General features: G+C 44.3%; 1 protein-coding gene across 2 annotated transcripts in view; it reads right to left on the bottom strand.

Annotated features, from left to right (window-relative positions):
• Setx (senataxin) overlaps window positions 1–5,712 on the bottom strand; it is a 49,590-nt gene extending 43,878 nt beyond the window's left edge. The window contains exons 1-3 of one of the 2 annotated variants that reach the window (XM_032902944.1): window positions 5,586–5,712; window positions 4,850–4,964; window positions 345–534 (exon numbers count right to left, since the gene is read on the bottom strand). In XM_032902944.1, the coding sequence (XP_032758835.1) occupies window positions 345–521 (177 nt within the window). In that variant the 5' untranslated portion in view covers window positions 522–534; window positions 4,850–4,964; window positions 5,586–5,712. Of the gene's footprint in view, window positions 1–344; window positions 535–4,849; window positions 4,965–5,334; window positions 5,432–5,585 lie in introns of those variants that run through there. The other variant, XM_032902945.1, reaches the window with a different exon arrangement.
• Window positions 5,713–18,532: the final 12,820 nt, after the last annotated feature.

Consider the following 18,532-nt stretch of genomic DNA (forward strand, 5'->3'; position numbering starts at 1 on the left):
AATCCCTAGAACTTGGTGATCAGCCAGCCTACTTGAATGTGAGATCCTGTCTCAAAAGCTAAGGTGGAGTTCAATCAAGGTAGACATCCGACATCAATCTCTGGTTCTTTCTCTCTCTTTTGCTATTTATAACAAAATGACTGAAACTGACAGATCATAAAACTGTACTTTTAAGTATCAATTCAAGCCCATCGATAAGCATTCATAGCAACTGTTACATACCGGATGTTAAGTGCTGGAGTTGTACTGGATTTCAAAGCTTTAGTCATAGCATCATCTCCCTGAATGTTTCTCACAGTAAACTACACCTACTGTCTTCCCGGTTAGGATCTACTGCAAATTACCTCATGCAAGAATGGCACCTCATCTCTGGCTCTGTGGTACTCAGCCACACACTCTAAGCAGTAGCAGAGGTCTTCATCAGCTGTCTGAAATTCACTTGATCCAGTGCTAGATGCATAGCACTTCAGGACATCAATGGTGGAAGAACCACCTGGAGTGCACCAGCAGCATGTGCTCATTCTGTATCTGTAACTAAACAGAAACGAGAGGACACTCAGAAGAAACAGCACTTGAGACTTTCTCTTTACAAAGAACAGAATGCCTTCTACTTCATCTAGAAACTGCCTCCACAGCCAAAATGTTCTGTTGGCTCATTGTAACTGACTGCACCCAGATCTGAAAGCAGGGCAGAGGAGAAGCATAGTGACAGAGTACTTGTTCTAAATGGAATCTCGGGGTTTAATGCCCAACAGCAGCAAAAACCTCAACACATTCCATTAGTTACAACACTGTAAGGGGTACACTACTTACCGTGTGCCAAATGGGATCAACTACACGTTACTGATGCAAAATCAGAGAAAAACACAATGTCTTCAAGACAGTGGAGTCTCCCACTAACTTAAAATCAAAAAACTAAAAAAAACCAAACAAACAAAAAATTCATATTCTTTTTTTTGTGAGTTTTTAAAAATATTTTATGTTTCATTCATATGAGTACACTGTAACTGTCTTTAGACACATCAGAAAAGGGCATCAGATCCCATTGCAGATGGTTGTGAGCCACCATGTGGTTACTAGGAACCAAACTCAGGACCTCTGCAAGAGCAGTCTTAACCACTGAGCCATCTCTCCAGCCCCACCTTTTATAGTCTTAAAAAGCAGTTCTAGAAATTTCTAGAAGTAAAAAACATAAATCTATACCAATAGTAATACACACTTACTAGTAAGATCATCTTCTCTTATTTGACCCAAGTTGCTGCTCTACACTCCCTGACACTCAACCACTATAAATGGCTACGAATGGTACACAACCTATTGCTATTGAGGTTTTAATACGACCTACTCCATCCTTCATTGTCCAAACTCCAATTTGAAAGGTTTTTAAGATGACCCTCCAAATCTCTGACCTCTCTGAAGAACAAAGCAGCAAGGACAAGGAAACCTGAAAATCCAAACATAGCAAAGATCCAAAGAAAGACACTTGTTTTGTTTTATAGTCAGGGCTCACTGTGAGGCACGGAGCTCTCTGTCAAAGAAGAGGTTTCAGGCAATTTGTGTATCAGAATTCCAAACACATAAGGATTACCAAGTAACATCAAAGCCAGAAACCAAACGATCACTGGATGAAATACAAGAAACTTTAAATAGATGTATGAAACAGCATACCGTGGCTGAATAGAAAGCAAATGTGTGCCCTGATACACATTAAGAAACATATGTGAACCCCCAAAAAGACCAAGGAGCCAAGTCCAATGCAACAGCATTAGGGTCTCTTTACTCAAGCTTTGGTTCCCTGCCAACCCTGCCACAGCAGGAAGTAGAACCTTGAGCCTAATTTTAAGCAAGGATTTATAGAGGCAAGAAGAGGGTATCTAGCCTGATATATATCGGATTGGGGAGCGGGGCATTATGGCCTTTAACATAATTGGCTGGTACTGGGAACTAAACTATAAACTTAACCTCTGATTTCCTCCTGATTGGTGGTGGTTAGGAAGTGAAGTGCCAGAGCAGGCTTGTAACCTGGGGGTGCAGATTTGTTAGGGAATAACCTGAAAATTGGTACTAGACACAGATTTTGTTCGGGGGGGGGGCACCTGGAAACTGACTATAAGACATAGGTCTTGGTTGGGATTTAGCTCAGTGGTAGGCGCTTGCCTAGGAAGCGCAAGGCCCTGGGTTTGGTCCCCAGCTCGAAAAAAAAGAACCAAAAAAAAAAAAAAAAAAGACATAGGTCTTGTTGGAGGTGGGGGGGGGGAGCCTGAAAACTGGTGCTAGGTACTGGTCTCTTGAGTTCAACCTTACGTCAGGTTCCCTACGTCAGGTTCCCTAAGAGTCTGAACCCAAAGATTTGGTCTCTCAATAGGTTAAGGCAGGTAAAATGAAGAGTGAGCCTGGAGCATCTTGCACTGCCAGACATAAATGAAAAAGCTCAACAGTTAAGGCAGAAGCACTTTGAACAGGATAAACAACACTAAATAAGTCCTATAGTAAATCAGCACAATTCAATTACAGTAAACAAATAAATGAATAAACAAATGAGACAGGAGAGACGCACCTTCCCTAAGAATCCCAAATAACCAGCTACTTCTTGTTGCAGAAGGTGGAGCTTAATCCCAGCTACTCAGAGTATATAGGAGACATTTTTTTCTTTGTATTAATTAGGGGTGAGGGGTAGGGGAGGTCTTTGTATAGCCCTGGCTGTACAGGAACTGTCTGTATCTCTGTAGAACAAGCTGACCTCAAACTCAGAGATCCGCCTGCCTCTGCCTCCCCAGTGTCACCACTGCCAGGCTATGGAGTGGATTTCTTAAGCCACCTCCAAAAACCAGAAAGGTATAAAACACATATACTTTCTAATGCATGTGAACTATAGCCAAATGAAGAAAAAAGTTACGAGTATCATTGCAAAGTTCTTTGAATTCAGCCCACAATGCCCTAATCCATGCATTCTCATCAAGTCGTATCACTCTTTAGAAAAAAACAATCTGTGAGAGAACAATTTCCTCAGACATAACACATATTTGCACACATTATACAAAGATAATATATTTATTAGCGGTACTAAATTTCATGAAAAAGGCAATTTTAAGAAAAAGGTTTAGTTTCTTTTCACTAAGAAAGAAGAGTTATCAAAGTCTAGGAATCTCATCAGAGCCACTGAACACTTGCATGTAGCAATGTGACACTCTAAAATGCAGAGTCCATGATCTCTGCTACTAAGAAAACATTAAGATAGCCAGGCCTTTAATCCTAGCACTCCTGAGGTAGGGACAGAGGGAACTCTTTAAGCTAAAGGCCAACCTGGTCTACATAGTGAGTTCCAGGATAGCCAAGGCTATGTAGAGATCTTTAAAAAAAATTTTTTTTTGTAAATAAATCACACCTTTCTGAGGCTTTAAAACAAACAAATGAAAAACCCCCGGGAAACTACATAACTTCTTAACAAATGTAAAGATAATTACTGCTCTCTCAGAGGACTACAGTTCAGTTCCCAGTATCCATGTCAGGAAGCTCCCAACTTCCTGTGACTCCACCTCCAATAGGCACCTATACTCTCCTGCCCACAAACATACACACAAATATGAAATATGGTTAACTTCAACAGCCATGTAGGTAATGCACCTCTTTAATCCCAGCACTCGGAGGCAGAGGCAGGTGGATCTCTGAGTTTGAGGCCAGCCTGGTCTGTAGAGTGAGTTCCAGAACAGCCAGGGCTACATAGAGAAAACCTGTCTCCAAAAGAAAAAAATAAGTTACTTTTACACCTAAGAGCACAGGATGCTTTTCCAGAGGTCCAGGTTCAATTCCTAGTAACCACCTGGCAGTCCAGGGGATCTGACACTCTCACACAGACATATACAGACAAAACACCAATATGCATAAAAATACATTATTAAAAAGAAGGCTGGAGAGATGACTCAGTGGTTAAGAGCACTGACTGCTCTTCCAGAGGTCCTGAGTTCAAATCCTAGCAACCACATGGTGGCTTACAACCACCTGTAATCAGATCTGATACCTTCTTCTGGTGTCTGAAAACAGATACAGTGTACTTATATATAATAAGTAAATCTTAAAAAAAAAAAAAAAAAAAAAAAAAACCTTGCACTAACTCATGTCCCCCTCACACTGATAGTGCTACCGCCCACTCCATCCCCAGAGTCCCCTTGTTCTTTCCCTCTTTCTTGGTGAGTCTTCCTACACTTTCATCATTTGCCGGAATTTCGAAGGAAATCTAATCTCTCTGCCTCCTCTGACCCACCTCCAATACTTCCTACAAGACATTGCCAGAGGTTACTGCACAAATTAGATGTGTAAAACACAGGTTAACGCCTGCACTTTGGGGATAAAACTCTATCACTGAGCCACACATATAATAATCCCCCCATGTCCTTGGTTTGTTCTCTTTATATATAGCTCCCACTTACTACATTTGTTCAGCCCAAAACGCATGGTGCCTGGCATTCTGTACTGTAGCTCTCCCATTCGCTTTCAATACACACACCCTTCAGACCAGTACAGTTCTTAATCTTAAAATGTAAACCATCAAGTTGACAACTTAATGCACTCCATTAGTGATTCTGAAAGAACACCTGCTGAAACCAGTGTACAACACAATCCTGAGTGACCTGGAAGCCTTTCCTCTTCCAGGGTCTTTGAGACCTCCTCCTCCCTGTCCTTCATTTTCATTACCTTCTTTCCTTATCAAGGTGGTTTGGATTTCTGTTTACTTGTCTGCCCCTACCCTCAGTAATTTGGGATGTTAAGGTATGGACTTATTCTACATTTCTGTAACTCAAGTACTTATCAAATAACTGAAAAAGAAGTGACTGTTTAAAAAGACAGTTACCTTGACAAACGTCTCACAGTGAAGTGATCCTCTTTGAGCTTACTGGGCTTATCTGTGAATAGATGTAGCTCTGCATCCAGATATAGTCACACTTTGGCCCCCAAAAAGAACATTTCTGAAATTAAAACAAATTAGAAACTGATGAAATGTCCTTTAATTTACGCATCTCACCTGGGCCTTGCATTAACCTTGCACAGTGTCATCTAATAAGTTACCTCGGTCAGGTTAGACCACACTCTACCGTGCATGAAGGAGAACGATTTAACACTAATTTCTCCAAGGGCTGTTCCCCCTCAGGGGCTATATAGGTATTTGATCAAGTCCGCTGCGGGCGTGCGGGAGGTCATCAATACTGCAACGCCTGGGATAGTAGGGAGGGCGTCCCGGTGCCCAAGCGGAAGCGACGCCAGGGCAGAGGGCAGCATCCAGTCGGACCCATACCCGGGAGACCTCCCTCGCCCGGAAGCTCAAGGCCCTCCCCGTACATCGCAGCCCAAAGCCGGCGGTGCTGGTGCCTAAACCGCAGGGCACCGGGGGCGGGCCTGGCTAGCAGGAAACACCAAGCGCTGCCTGCCCGGGCCGCCGCCGCTCCGTCGCGCGCAGCTCTCCAGAAGGCAGGCGCCTTCTCCCGCAGGCCGCGTACGAGTTACCAGCGGCAATAAGCCGCGCACCCCTCCGTGCGCACGCGCCCTCCCGCTTGTTCACCCGCTCGCGGCATGACCGCTGCACTTCTCACCCGGTTAGGCCCGGTTGCAGCGCGCTAGCCCACCTCCATGCCCCCGGCTAGATGAGCAGCCGCAGACGGAAGTGCGAGGCAACGCCCAACGCCCAACCCGCCACCGCCGCGAGAGCGGGCTCCGCCCTCAACCCGCCCCCACCATGGCCTGCTTGTTATGGTATGCCAAGGGGGCGGACCATGGGGGCGGAGGAGAGGTGGGAAGAGCAGCAGCCGGGAACCAAGGGCCAGGCAGGAGGATACGTGGCGTCACTTCCGGAATGAGGGGCAAGTCCGACCAATTAAGAGCTCCTGTCCAAAGGGGCGGTAAATTAGCCTAGGAGCCTGCCCTGCTGCCCCGCCCCTTTCCTCACCCCGCCCCTCTTCGAGTTGGGTGCTTACTTACCGTTTCCTCTCAGCTCTTCCACTTCCTAACGTCCGATGCCGGTCACGTTTCCGTCCGAAATCTAGACAATAAAATGTGCGCTTGAGACAAAAAGTGTTTATGCAAAGGCGCCACCGAGTTCAGGCTCCTGCAAAGCCTACATGGATTAGTCCTTGTTTCCGACTCAGAACAGGCTCTGATAACGGAACACAGTCACTCCAGATTTCCCAAAGGATAGTTGGGTCGCCCAAACCCTCTCCCCCTCAAAAATGGAATTTAGAAAAGAAAATCACTTTACAAGCCCAACATAATCGTAAAATTTTACAAGTCCAACACGCTTGTAGTCCCAACACTCTAAAGGCTTGAAGCCAGAGCATCCAGGGCCAAAGGCCAGCCTCATACATAGATTTTGAGGCCTACATTATAGTCACCAAAAATTAAAAATTAAAACAATTCTTTTTTAAAAAAAAAGAACGAGTGCGAGGAGGCAACTCCAGATCCAAAGGCCAGCCTCGTACACAAAGCAATGTCGAGGCCTACATTACATTCACCAAAATTTAAGAATTAACATTATTCTTTTTTAAAAAAGGAAAGGATATGAGGCGCACTCACCTATCACACTGTACCCCTGGGTTCCACTGCCAACGCCACAGAAAAGAACAAGACTCTTAGAGATGGCAGGTGGGTCAGAGACCGTCCTACCCTGGAGAACCGTCCTACCCTGGAGAACCTTAACGCAGAATGAGAAGCCAGCGCCAGAAGCACGAGTATAAAGCTCTAAGGAACGTTCCAGAAAAGGGGGTGGGTTTATAAGGCAGCAGATGACCGTTAGAAGGACTTTAGCCAATCAGGAATCGGCAGTTGGGTCCCCGATCGACTTTAGCCAATCAGGATTAGGCAGTTGAGTCCCTGCTCGCGGCTGACCGTTATTTTCTTGCCTTTTTTTTTTTTTCGTTTTGTCAAAGGTTTCTACAAAATCAAAGTTGCAAAAAATAGTTTCAAATTAAAAGTATGTGTATGCATGGTTTTTTAAATAACGCATTTATATGATAGAGTTTTTTGTTGCTGTTTTTTTTTTTTTTTAAATCAAGGCTCTGGATGGCTAACTGAAATTTTCAGAAATGGGGGGAAACGATAGGAACTACCTGCAGTTCCATGTCCCTGATGATACAGATCCTTGCAGAATTCGTACAGATTTCGGATTTCAGCAATTTACCATGCTTTATTCGTGAAAGAACAAATGCTAAGTTACTCGTGGAGTGTAAGAAACACTAGTGCGACGCTGGAGAGAGAGCTCAGCAGTTATGAACACTTAATGCTCTTCAAGAGGACCCAGAGTTAAGTTTCTGGTGCCACATTGCTGTTCACATCTGTCTGAACTTTTGTCCTTAGTGATCAGAACAGATTCCCTTCTCCTGGCCTCCTTAGGCATTTCATGGCAAGGAGTGCACCTACACGCAGGCAAAACACTCATACACATAAAGATGAAATAAAAAGCAAATATATATAATAAATACAAATAAATACTACACTATATTTTTAGAATTATAAAACAAAATATAAATAAAATACATATTACATATATGTATAATTTGCTATAGGATAGCTACAGGATAACTTAGTTTTAAGGTGAACAAAAATGTTTTGTCTTCTTACAAAATCAGGACAAAAAGGTGTATTCTGACAAAGATACTTTCCATGTAACCGTGTATTTGTCCTTATACCAGCACAGTCATAAACATGATTTTTGCTACTTCTTTTGTGGGTTAAAATGAAGACAAATATTTCCTGCAGCCCACAAAATATGTACTTTCATCTGAGCCTCTGTGACTCTTTAATCTCCCCACCCTTGTTTTTTTCTACAAACAACAGAACAATTCTAAGAAACTCTTAACTCTGCATGATTAGATTTTAGATTGTACCATCAATCGTAGCACTTGGGAGACGGAGGCTGGAGGATCAACAGGAGTTCCAAGCAAGCTGGGGCTGTAGAGATTCCAAGCCTCGTAAGATGCAGAATGAGAGCTTATCTCAAAAAGCCAAACAGGCGTTTGGGGGTGGCCATATGTCCCAGTCCTACGGAGAAAATTCATGCTGCTTTTGGCCTTGGCCAGAGAAGCTTCTTTTTGCCGTGGGTAACAGTTATGCAGACTCTCATAACTGGTCAAAGTGCTCAGGGGGCAGGGAGTCATCTACATCATCCTCCCTAGCTAAGCTCAAAGAAGGCAAAAAGTATGTAAAAACTGGCAGACCGGAAGGAGAGCTGTGAGGTGCTCACTTTCAGACATGACTGGTACGTGCATAAAATCACAGCGTATGGACCAGCACAGCATCAAGCCAGCCAAAATTCCAGCACTGGTGGGGGTGGGAGGGACCCCAAGGCCCCACCCTTATCAGAGGAGCTATTGACAGTTGATGGCAGTTGAAGGAGAGAAGGGTCACTGTCCTTTGGGAGGATGTGACTGTTGGTAGGTGGCTTGTTCCCTGGTGGGTGGCATCACACCCACGTGCGTGTGAGCAGCTCTAACTGGCTCGGGATGATGGATGGCAACAAAGAGAAATAAAGCGGATATGAAGCTGGGAAGGAGGGAGCATTGGGGAGTTGGAGGAAATGTGGATGAAATATCATCAATATCCAGGAATGGGTAAAGCTTTCAAAGAATAAAATACATTATTTTTCAGCCAAATATGTAAAACTCACCCCAAGGAGTTGAAGAGCACAAACCATGTACAATTCCTAATGCTGTCCAACTCCTAATGCCAAAGTGAGAGGAGAAAATCACAGATCCTAATGATCATGGCCAAATTAAAGCAAGCTTTTTTATCCATGTAGACGGACAGGACACCTCCCCTTAAGGTGGTGTTCAAGAAGTCAGCATTGGATGTGAGGAAGACTAGGTTTGTTTTTTTTGTTTTGTTTTTTTTGTTTGTTTGTTTGTTTTTAATAGCTCAAGGATAAGGGTTTTCCAAATGGCATTTGGTAGGCAAACGAGTTGGGGTTACAGAAGCAGAACAAGGTAGACACAACAGGTGGTCATAATAACCTTTTAGAAAAAAAGAAGTAAGGTTTCAAAATGGTATAATCTTTTGAAACAAAGACATGGCTGATCCCTGGGAGCAGGCAGTGCAGAACCAGTTGCCGTTAAGGTTACAACAGGGGGAGCATAACCTAATCCTTGAGAAACAGAGGTTTAATCAGAAACAGGATTGAGCCTAGTCTCTTCATTATAAGATGGCTTTAAGCCCAAGATGGAGGTAGGCTGCTTCAACACGACAAAAGTACAACACTAAATTAGTGCTTTGTTTGGAGACAGGCTCAGCACTCACTGTGAGGCTCCCATTGGTCTTGAACTCTTCAGCAATTACCTTGCCCCCGCCCCCGCCTCCGCCCCCACGCCATGCTTAAAGGATTAAGGTGCGAGACAGCCTGTTGTTTCTCTCTCTTGTTTCTGCCACCATTACCATCACCATTATCATGCAAAGGGCTTGGAAAAGGCTAGACTGTAGAGCTACATGGACAGCCAACTGGTGGGTAGCTGCTGCTGCCAGGAGGGTGCCGTTGGCACCAAATGTTGCCCAGGCTAGTCCAGAACTTGCTATGTTTCGGAGGATAACCTCCTGCCTCCACCTTCCAAGTACTCAGATTGTGTGCCACCATGCCTGTTTTATTTGTTCTTGGGATCAAGGCTTAGGGCCAGACTCATTCTAGGAACAAAAGTTCCAACTGAGGTACACGAGCAGTCCTGGGGTCGCATCTTTAGATGCATATTATGGGAGTATTATTGTTACTGTTAGCTTTTATTTTATGTGTAAGTGTGAGTGCCTGCATGTATTACTGCATACCACGACATGTACCATGAGTACAATACCAAAAAGAGGGCTTTGGATCCCCTGGGACTGTAGTTACAGGTGATCGTGAGACACCGTGTTATTATAGAGAGAGCCCACCAGAAAAGACCACTTAGACACAGTTTATAACCAACTGAAAGTCTGTATTTGGTGCTGGAGAGATGACTCAGTGGTTAAGAGCACTGACTGCTCTTCCAGAGGGCCTGAGTTCAACTCCCAGTAACCACATGGTGGCTCACAACATTCTGTAATGAGGTCTGATGCCCTCTTCTGGTGTGTCTGAAAACAGCAACAGTGTACTTTAAATAAATAAATAAATAAATAAATAAATAAATAAATAAATAAATAAATAAATCTTTAAAAAAGGAAAGAAAGAAAGAAAGAAAAAAAGAAAGAAAGAAAGAAAATCTTTATTTCAGAAGCTGTGACTACATTTAGGTAATCCAGATCAAATATAGCCCCAAGGGTTATCTAAAAGCAAAACTTATATCCTGGATCTTACTCTGCAGCTGCAAAAGGAGCTTACACAAGCAAGCAGCTTAACAGAAGGCAATAGTTAGAGGAGATTCTGCACAAACAGGAAGTTTACAGAGGAAGCTGGAGCATCTTGGCCTCAGGTCCTAGAATAGATCTGGATAATTTTCTATGGGATTCTCCATCAAAGAGATCAAGTTCTAGCTAAACTTGAAATGGCCCAGCAAGAATGCAAGATGAGGGAACCTCTGCATTGCCTTGCCCTGTCACAATCTATTGATGAATGTTTAGGCTACTTCAAGTTGGAGAGTCCTTGTGAATTGGGACTGGGAGTTGTTGGTTTAGTGATTATGTTAATCTTATAGACTCAAGGAGAAAGACCACCAGCCTATTTCATGGCCAAATTAAAGCAAGCTTTATTTGTGTATACAGGCTGACTTCCCCCTAATGTGGGGTTCAAGATATAGCCAGGGGGTTGGGGATTTAGCTCAGTGGTAGAGCACTTGCCTAGCAAGTGCAAGGCCCTGGGTTCGGTCCCCAGCTCCGAAAAAAAGAAAAAAAAGAAAAAAAAAAAAAAAAGATATAGCCAGTATCTGCAGCAGCCTTCAGATGAAGATGTAGAACTCTTAGCTCTGCCTGCACCATGCCTGCCTCAATGCTGCCCTGCTCCCACCTTGATGATGATGGACTGAACCACTGAACCTGTAAGCCAGCCCCAATTAAATGTTGTTCTTTATAAGACTTGCCTTGGCCGTGGTGTCTGTGCACAGCATTAAAACCTTAACTAAGACACCAGGTCAGCCTCACTGCTCCTCTAGGGACTTGGTTCCCAGACTTACACTCTGACCCAGGAGATTTGCTATATTATCTGTTAATCCCTATGGGAAAAAAATACCTTCAAGGATAGTATTTTTTTATGTGTGCCCAGAATATCCAAGCTCACCAGAGAGGCTGTGGAGGAGTCTCACACTAAATTGTTTACAATGGGGTTGTGAAAGCATAGGCTCCATCAACTGGGAACCCTCCTTCAAATCTGACTTCATCAAGCTAGTTAGAAATGGAACACACACACACACACACACACACACACACACACACACACACACACACACACACACACCAATGCTTTTCTCAGACTTTTTTTTTCTTTTCTTTTCTTTTTTTCAGAGCTGGGGACCGAACCCAGGGCCTTGCGCTTGCTAGGCAAAATCCCCACTGAGCTAAATCCCCAACCCCTTTTCTCAGACTTCTATTGCTCACGGCTCTCACCCAAATCTACCTTGCAATGCCCTGACACTCAGCTTCGCAGGCAAAGGAAAACAGGCCACAGGACCGGATATGGGTTATGTTTGGGGGTTGAGATTACATCAGAGAGTAGGGGGCTCATATGGAGGAATTCTGTTCACTGTCAGACAGTTGTTCACTGTTAGACAGGTTCTAGGGATACCCATTGGACCCAATAAAGTCCTAGCAAGGCCTTTGCCCACATCTATTCCTCCCAACCTTACACCAAGAGGCAATTTTTCACTACTCTCCTGCTCCAACAAAACCCCACTTCCCATCCTGGCTCGGAACCCCTGGAAGAGGTCGGAACTGTTGGAAGCTTCTTTCCAGGTACTTAACTCCTCTTGTCCAGATTTGTTACAGGACTGTTGGTTATGCTTAAATGCCCAGTCCCACTACTAGGAAACTATTCAGTCCACAGAAAGTAATCAGTGTTTTTAGCAGCAGTCCAAGAACGGTAAACTGACCTTACTTACACTTACTAACAGGACAAGGCGTTTGTATTAGAAATCAGACACGTTCAGAACATTCACACCTCTGAAGTTCCATTATGACTTCTGTCGATATAAGTTATGGGTATCTGTTATCTCCAGAGGATCCTTGGTGGGTCTGCACATCAGGACTCACCCCTTGTGCTCACACCTTTATTGTAAATAAGATTTAAATCATCAGATTTCTGTCCTGGTACAGTTAGTTCCCTGAATAACTTGCTATCCAGGGGAAGATGAAGATATTCCCAGTCAATTAGACTCCGCAGCTCACCGGGTGAAAAAGGATTGCTGTGTCTGCCGTGGTGTTATCCACCCTGCTTGATAGAGCAGCTGGCACAGGAGGGTCAGCACTAACCCTGCAAGATAAGAGTCATAGAGCATTAGGCATTGCAATAGATACTGATATAAGAGAAATAGACGAATCTATTAATGCTCTACAAGATTCCCTTTCCTCTCCGGCAGAAATAGTTAACAAAGTTGAAGAGGCTTGGAGTTATTTCTTCAGCAGGGTGGCTTATGTGTAGCTGTTGGAGAAGAATGCTGTGTTTATGCTGGTCACTCGGGAGTATTAAAAAAAAATATGGCTCAGCTTAGGAAAAGATTAAATGACAGGAAATTACAAAGAGCACAGTCTCAGGGCTGGTATGAGTCCCTCCTCAACTAGTCCCCTAGATTGGCCACCCTTGCTCGGCTTTGACTGGCCCACTCATCCTTCTGATACTGGCCCTGATTTTGTGGCCCCTGTATAATTAATGCTTCAGTCAAGTTTGTTAAAGAATGGATTTTCACTGTTCAATCAATGGTTCTCAAACAGCAATTCCAGCCCCTAGAAGCATCTCAGGAATTCAAGATGTCCTAGAAGTCAAAAGGGAAGCTTTAGTCCTTTTCTTTTTCTTTTCATTACATCAGATATATTACAGTGATATCAGGAATTTATATTTTTATAGGGTTATAAGATTAAAAGGTTAAAAAAATCACTAGTTCTTAAAATCCACCCCTTCCTTTCAGTTTGCTTAACCCTGGCAATGCTCCAGCAGCCCAAGTAAGACTTCTCTCAGTCAAGGGCCTAGCAACTTTTCAACTTTTTAACCTTTTCCTGTCCTGACACTGGTTTCAGCCTAATCTAAACCATAAGGGAACTGTTATGTTCTGTTATGTAAGACTCTTTATGAAGTATGTTGTTGTGGTTTGCCCTGAAGTTATCTGCATTTTGATGCTAATTCCACTGCCCGGGGGACAGCTGCCTCGTCAATACTCAGGAATCAGGTGACTTCACCAGAACCTTCTCCCCATTGAATTTGTAAAGTACAGGTGAGGGGCAGGTACAGGATAAAAGGAGGCCTGTCATTGGAGGAGAAGGAAGGGTGGGCGGGAGAGAAGTTTGAAGGAAGAGGAGGAGACTGGAACAGAAAGGAAGAGAGAGGAGGGAGAGGGAGAGAGAAGCCGTGGCTGGACAATGGAGACTGACATTAAGATTCCACGCTGTACCTTTAAAGGTTGTTATTAATGTTCTCAAGGGATGGATGGTACCAGGCTTTGTATGTTTAGGTGGGCAATTATATCTTATCAATTGGGTCAAAGATTATCGTGTTGTGTGTGTTTTTTTTTTTTAAAGATTTATTCATTTATTATATATAAGTACACTGTAAATGTCTTCAGACACACCAGAAGAGGGCATCAGATCCCATTACAGATGGTTGTGAGCCACCATGTGGTTGCTGGGAATTGAACTCAGGACCTCTGGAAGAGCAGTCGGTGCTCTTAACGCTGAGCCATCTCTCAGCCCCAGTGTTGTGTGTCCTTTTATGTGACAGTTTGAGTGTAGGAAAGTGTGTGGCGGCAAGAGACACTGGGCCACCATGGAGTTAGGATGTGTTTCCACCAAGATATCTAGCAGATATCTTGGGGCACTGAGGTGTCAGACCTAGCGAGGTAAAAGACAACAATACCCCTTTTATTTTTATATTTTTACAACAACAGTACGTTTTTGGGTTAAAATACTAGAAGAGCTTCAATACAAAGCTGACTTTTAAGGCTCAAACTTAATAGGGATTGATAGGCTAAAAACTGATACAGTTAATTATAAGTTAAAGCTTTAGTTTCCTGTTTCCTGTTTGCATGGTAAAGTTTAGTATAAAAACATTGCTTAACTCAAATATGATAGGTAGATACTAGCCCTCAAATGAAAATGGCATTTAATATGTTTAATCTCACTGTCCCTGCATGCTCGTAATTTCTGCAGAATAAATGATCTTCATTTTTGCATACTATTTGAGTTCTTCGGCAAATCATGAACCCTTACTTTAGTTCTGGATTTTATAAGAAGACATGCTAAGGAAGCCAGGGGAAGCAATCCAGCAAGTAGCACCCCTCCATGGTCTCTGCGTCAGCTCCTGCCTCCAGGTTCCTGCCCTGTGTGAGTTCCAGTTCTGACTTCCTTTGGTGATGAACTTCACTGTGGAAGTGTAAGCTGAATAAACCCTTTCCTCCCCAACTTGATTCTTGGTCATGATGTTTGTGCAGGAATAGAAACCATGGCTAAGTCCTGAGTTCCGATACTAGCACCTACATGGTGTGTATGTGTGTCTGTGTCTGTGTCTGTGTGTGTATAAAATATATAAATGAATCTCAAATTCAGTTGACTTTTAAAAACAGGCAATGTGCCATTGCTGCCCAGCTTTATTATTATTTTTTTTAATCTTTCTTTCTTTCTTTTTTTTTCTTTTTTCAGAGCTGAGGAACGAACGCAGGGCCTTGCGCTTACTAGGCAAGTGCTCTACCACTGAGCTAAATCCCCAACCCCTTTACCTTTCTTTTTTTTTTTTTTTTTTTATTCTTTTTCTTTTCTCCATCTTTATTAAATTGGGTATTTCTTATTTACATTTCAATTGTTATTACCTTTCCCGGTTTCCAGGCAAACATCCCCCTAATCCCTCCCCCTCCCCTTCTATATGGGTGTTCCCCTCCCCATCCTCCTCCCATTACCGCCCTCCCCCCAACAATCACGTTCACTGGGGGTTCAGTCTTGGCAGGACCAAGCAAGGGCTTCCCCTTCTACTGGTGCCCTTACTAGGCTATTCATTGCTATCTATGCAGTTGGAGCCCAGGGTCAGTCTATGTATAGTCTTTGGGTAGTGCCTTAGTCCCTGGAAGATCTGGTTGGTTGACATTGTTGTTCATATGGGGTTTCGAGCCCCTTCAAGCTCTTTCAGTCCTTTACGGGGGTCCCGTTCTCAGTTCAGTGGTTTGCTGCTGGCATTCGCCTATGTATTTGCTGTATTCTGGCTGTGTCTCTCAGGACAGATCTACATCCGGTTCCTGTCAGCCTGCACTTCTTTGCTTCATCCATCTTATCTAGTTTGGTGGCTGTATATGTATGGGCCACATGTGGGGCAGGCTCTGAATGGGCGTTTTGTGTGTGCCTACAAATATGTATATGCATATGACTGCAGTGCCCAAGAAATCCAAGAGAGGGCAGCAGATCCCCCAAAACTGGAGTTACAAGCATTTGTGAGTTGCACATGAGTGCTGGGAATTAAAAACTCGGGTTCTCTTCAAAAGCACCTAGTATTCTTAACCATTAAGGCATCTTTCATGTGTGCAGTACCTTAGTACCTTTGGAGGTCAAATGAAGAGTGTCAGAGCCCCTGTAACCTCCCAACTTTACTCCCCCTGTATGTAACTCCAAGAAGCCAGACCTGAATGGAATGTTTTATTTAGTCTAATGCAGGTGCTCTATTTAGGGTGAATAGATACTTATTGATGTCTCCCCAGGAAAAGTCACCCCGACAGACTTCAGTGAGCCTCCTTTAAATATGATGACATCAGGGAGGGCAATCAGAGGGAGGTTGACAGGGCGGAGCCCTGACCCCAGGCTGCTGCTCTGCCTCTGATGCTCCCACTGCTGTGCCTGCCATGGAAGCCGGCCTGCTCTCCAGGACGGTCGTCTCTACTTCCTCTCCAGTCAGCTTTGTTGGCTTCCAGAGAGCTGAGCCAAGCTTTAACTTCTGTGTAAGGGAGAGATCCCATGGGAACAAATTAAAGGCCAACACAGCAGGACACCTAGAGGAACAAACTCCTTGAGCTACAAACTGTCAACACTCATTGGAGAAGACACAGGAAATCTGTGGAGCTGTGTAACAGAGACTGACTCAGGAAACAGGCCTGACAACTGAGAGGCATCCAGGTTGGCAGGCGTTCAAACTGTCACTGTCATGGTTAGTTTTGTCAACCTGACTCAAACCTAGACCCCTGGAGAGACAGGACCTCACCTGAGGAATTGCCTCCAACAGATTGGCCTGATGTCTGTGGAGAAATCTTCTGTCTCAGCTCCCTTGCTGATGGGCTATAAACCGAATACTCTCCCCAGGTTTATATACACACATACACAAGCTAGGACCAACACACACTTAGCTGCTCTCTGACGTAGGAAGGGGAAAGAGCCCACGATAATTGCCAGTGGCTCACATATGCTGCAGTGAGAACTGAGGCCATGCTAGGGACTAACACAGCACAGCCTGGAGCTCCAAGGAAGATGGACAGGAGGGCTTGTAGCTGGCTATGAGGTAACAAACTAGACAGAGAGGAGGAGGGCAGCGTGTTAGGCCAGCAGCAGCCCCTCCACCATACCCCACACCCACTTTACACTTCCACATTGCTGCTCATCGCCAAAGAGGACATGTGTAACACCCTACAGTCTTTCCTTTTCTTCTCGCTTGGAATGCAGCTAACATAACTAAGTTGCAAGTAAATAGAGGAGACTACATCCCACCACCTTATAAACATGGAGCTGAATATGAGGTAGTTGCACCTCGATGGCTGGGACAGTTAAACTCTGCCCCCGCAGAGCCATAGGCTGTAAGAACAAAGAAGCTCACTGTAATTAACAGCACTGGAGACACCTGCAAGGTCAGAGGGTGTAACGCTCGCCAAGTGACAAGCAGCTAGCTGACTGCAAGGTCAAAGCTGGAGTCGCAGTGGGCAGAGGGGGCTTCAACCACCCCTGTGCGGGCTGTACACGAGCACTGCAAAATCATCATGACTGAGCCACTCCTTAATGTGGGCCTCCATTGGCTCTGCCCATGATATCCAGAGAATTAATCTCTAATCTCAACAGAGACTATCTCAGCCTTTGTTCAGTTTCTGCCATGGTCCAATTAGTCTGAAGGCTTCTCCCTGTCTTAGAAGTCCTTCCCACTCTTGGGAGTTTCTCTCACTCTCTTGATTTTCCTTAATCTTATTTTCTTGTAAAGCTTCTTAATAAAGTTTGATTTGCTTCTGAATGCTTCTGTCAGAGTCTGTGCCCTTAACACAGCAGAGCTGGTCCCAATGGTGAAGGCACGGGTGAGCTAGCCCTGAGGGCATGAGAGCTGGAAAGCTGACCCTGCCTCCTGCTGATGTGGCCTAACTGGAGTAGTGCTAGAAAGCTGGCCCTGGTGGTAAAGGAAAGAGTGGGCAGGGCGGCTCATCTACCACCCAGGCCCAGATCCAGAGCTCTGAGTTGGCCCAGTCCAAATCTACATCATTTGCAAATGGTTTCACTTAGGAAAGGGCCAGTCCTGCTGATCAAAATTGCGGGATTGCCACGATACAGGGCAACAACAGGATAACTGGGAAGAGTCTCAGGGAGGATCTAATATACATACGGTGTCACAGAAACCAGAGCTCTTGAACCAGACCAATGACTCATTGCCTCAGTGAACATTTGCAAGTGAAGATGTGTGGATGGAGGGATATCCTGTGGGGCACACTGTGGCATAGCACAGGTTCCATGGCGAGATGTTTTCTATGGTTTGTTTTTGCTATTGTTGTCTGTGTGTTGCAAGGGCAAGGAGTGGATATAAGGGGAGGGGGAGATGAGCAGGACTGGGGTGCATGTTGTGAAACCCACAAAGAATCAAAAAGTTTTAAAAAAAATCTGTGCCCCTAAGTTTTGTTGCCGTGAAACAATGAACTCAGAGCCACTGTCTCAGGGTGACTTTTGTTGACGATTGAGTATCAGGCACCTCGGGATCCAGGGCTAACATAACTAGAACAAGAAAGGTCACAAAAACTCAAAACCTGTGTCACCTGCGTCAGGAAGATACTTCCTAAATTATCCCATGAGGCATCATGACACTGACCGCAAACTCAAAAAGACATGTCACAAGAAAAAGATTAATGTGCCATAGTAATGCAGTTATTCTATAATCAAATCTGCTGATTTATGTCTATACTCCAGGAGCTTAATCTATTTAAATTTGATGCAGTAAGATCTGCTGAGGGGTTGGGGATTTAGCTCAGTGGTAGAGCGCTTGGCTAGCAAGCGCAAGGCCCTGGGTTCGGTCCCCAGCTCCGAAAAAAGAAAAAAGAAAAAAAATCTGCTGAATTTTCTCCTTTTTTGTGTGTGTCATATGAAGTGGAAATTTCTGGTTTCTTTGGAAACTCAGTTGTGTCATTTTATGTTTTTCCGGAAGCTGTCTTGTGAAAGGACGTTTTTGCTGAAG

Source organism: Rattus rattus, chromosome 5 (assembly GCF_011064425.1).
Source record: "Rattus rattus isolate New Zealand chromosome 5, Rrattus_CSIRO_v1, whole genome shotgun sequence".
Classification (NCBI taxonomy): Eukaryota; Metazoa; Chordata; class Mammalia; order Rodentia; family Muridae; genus Rattus; species Rattus rattus.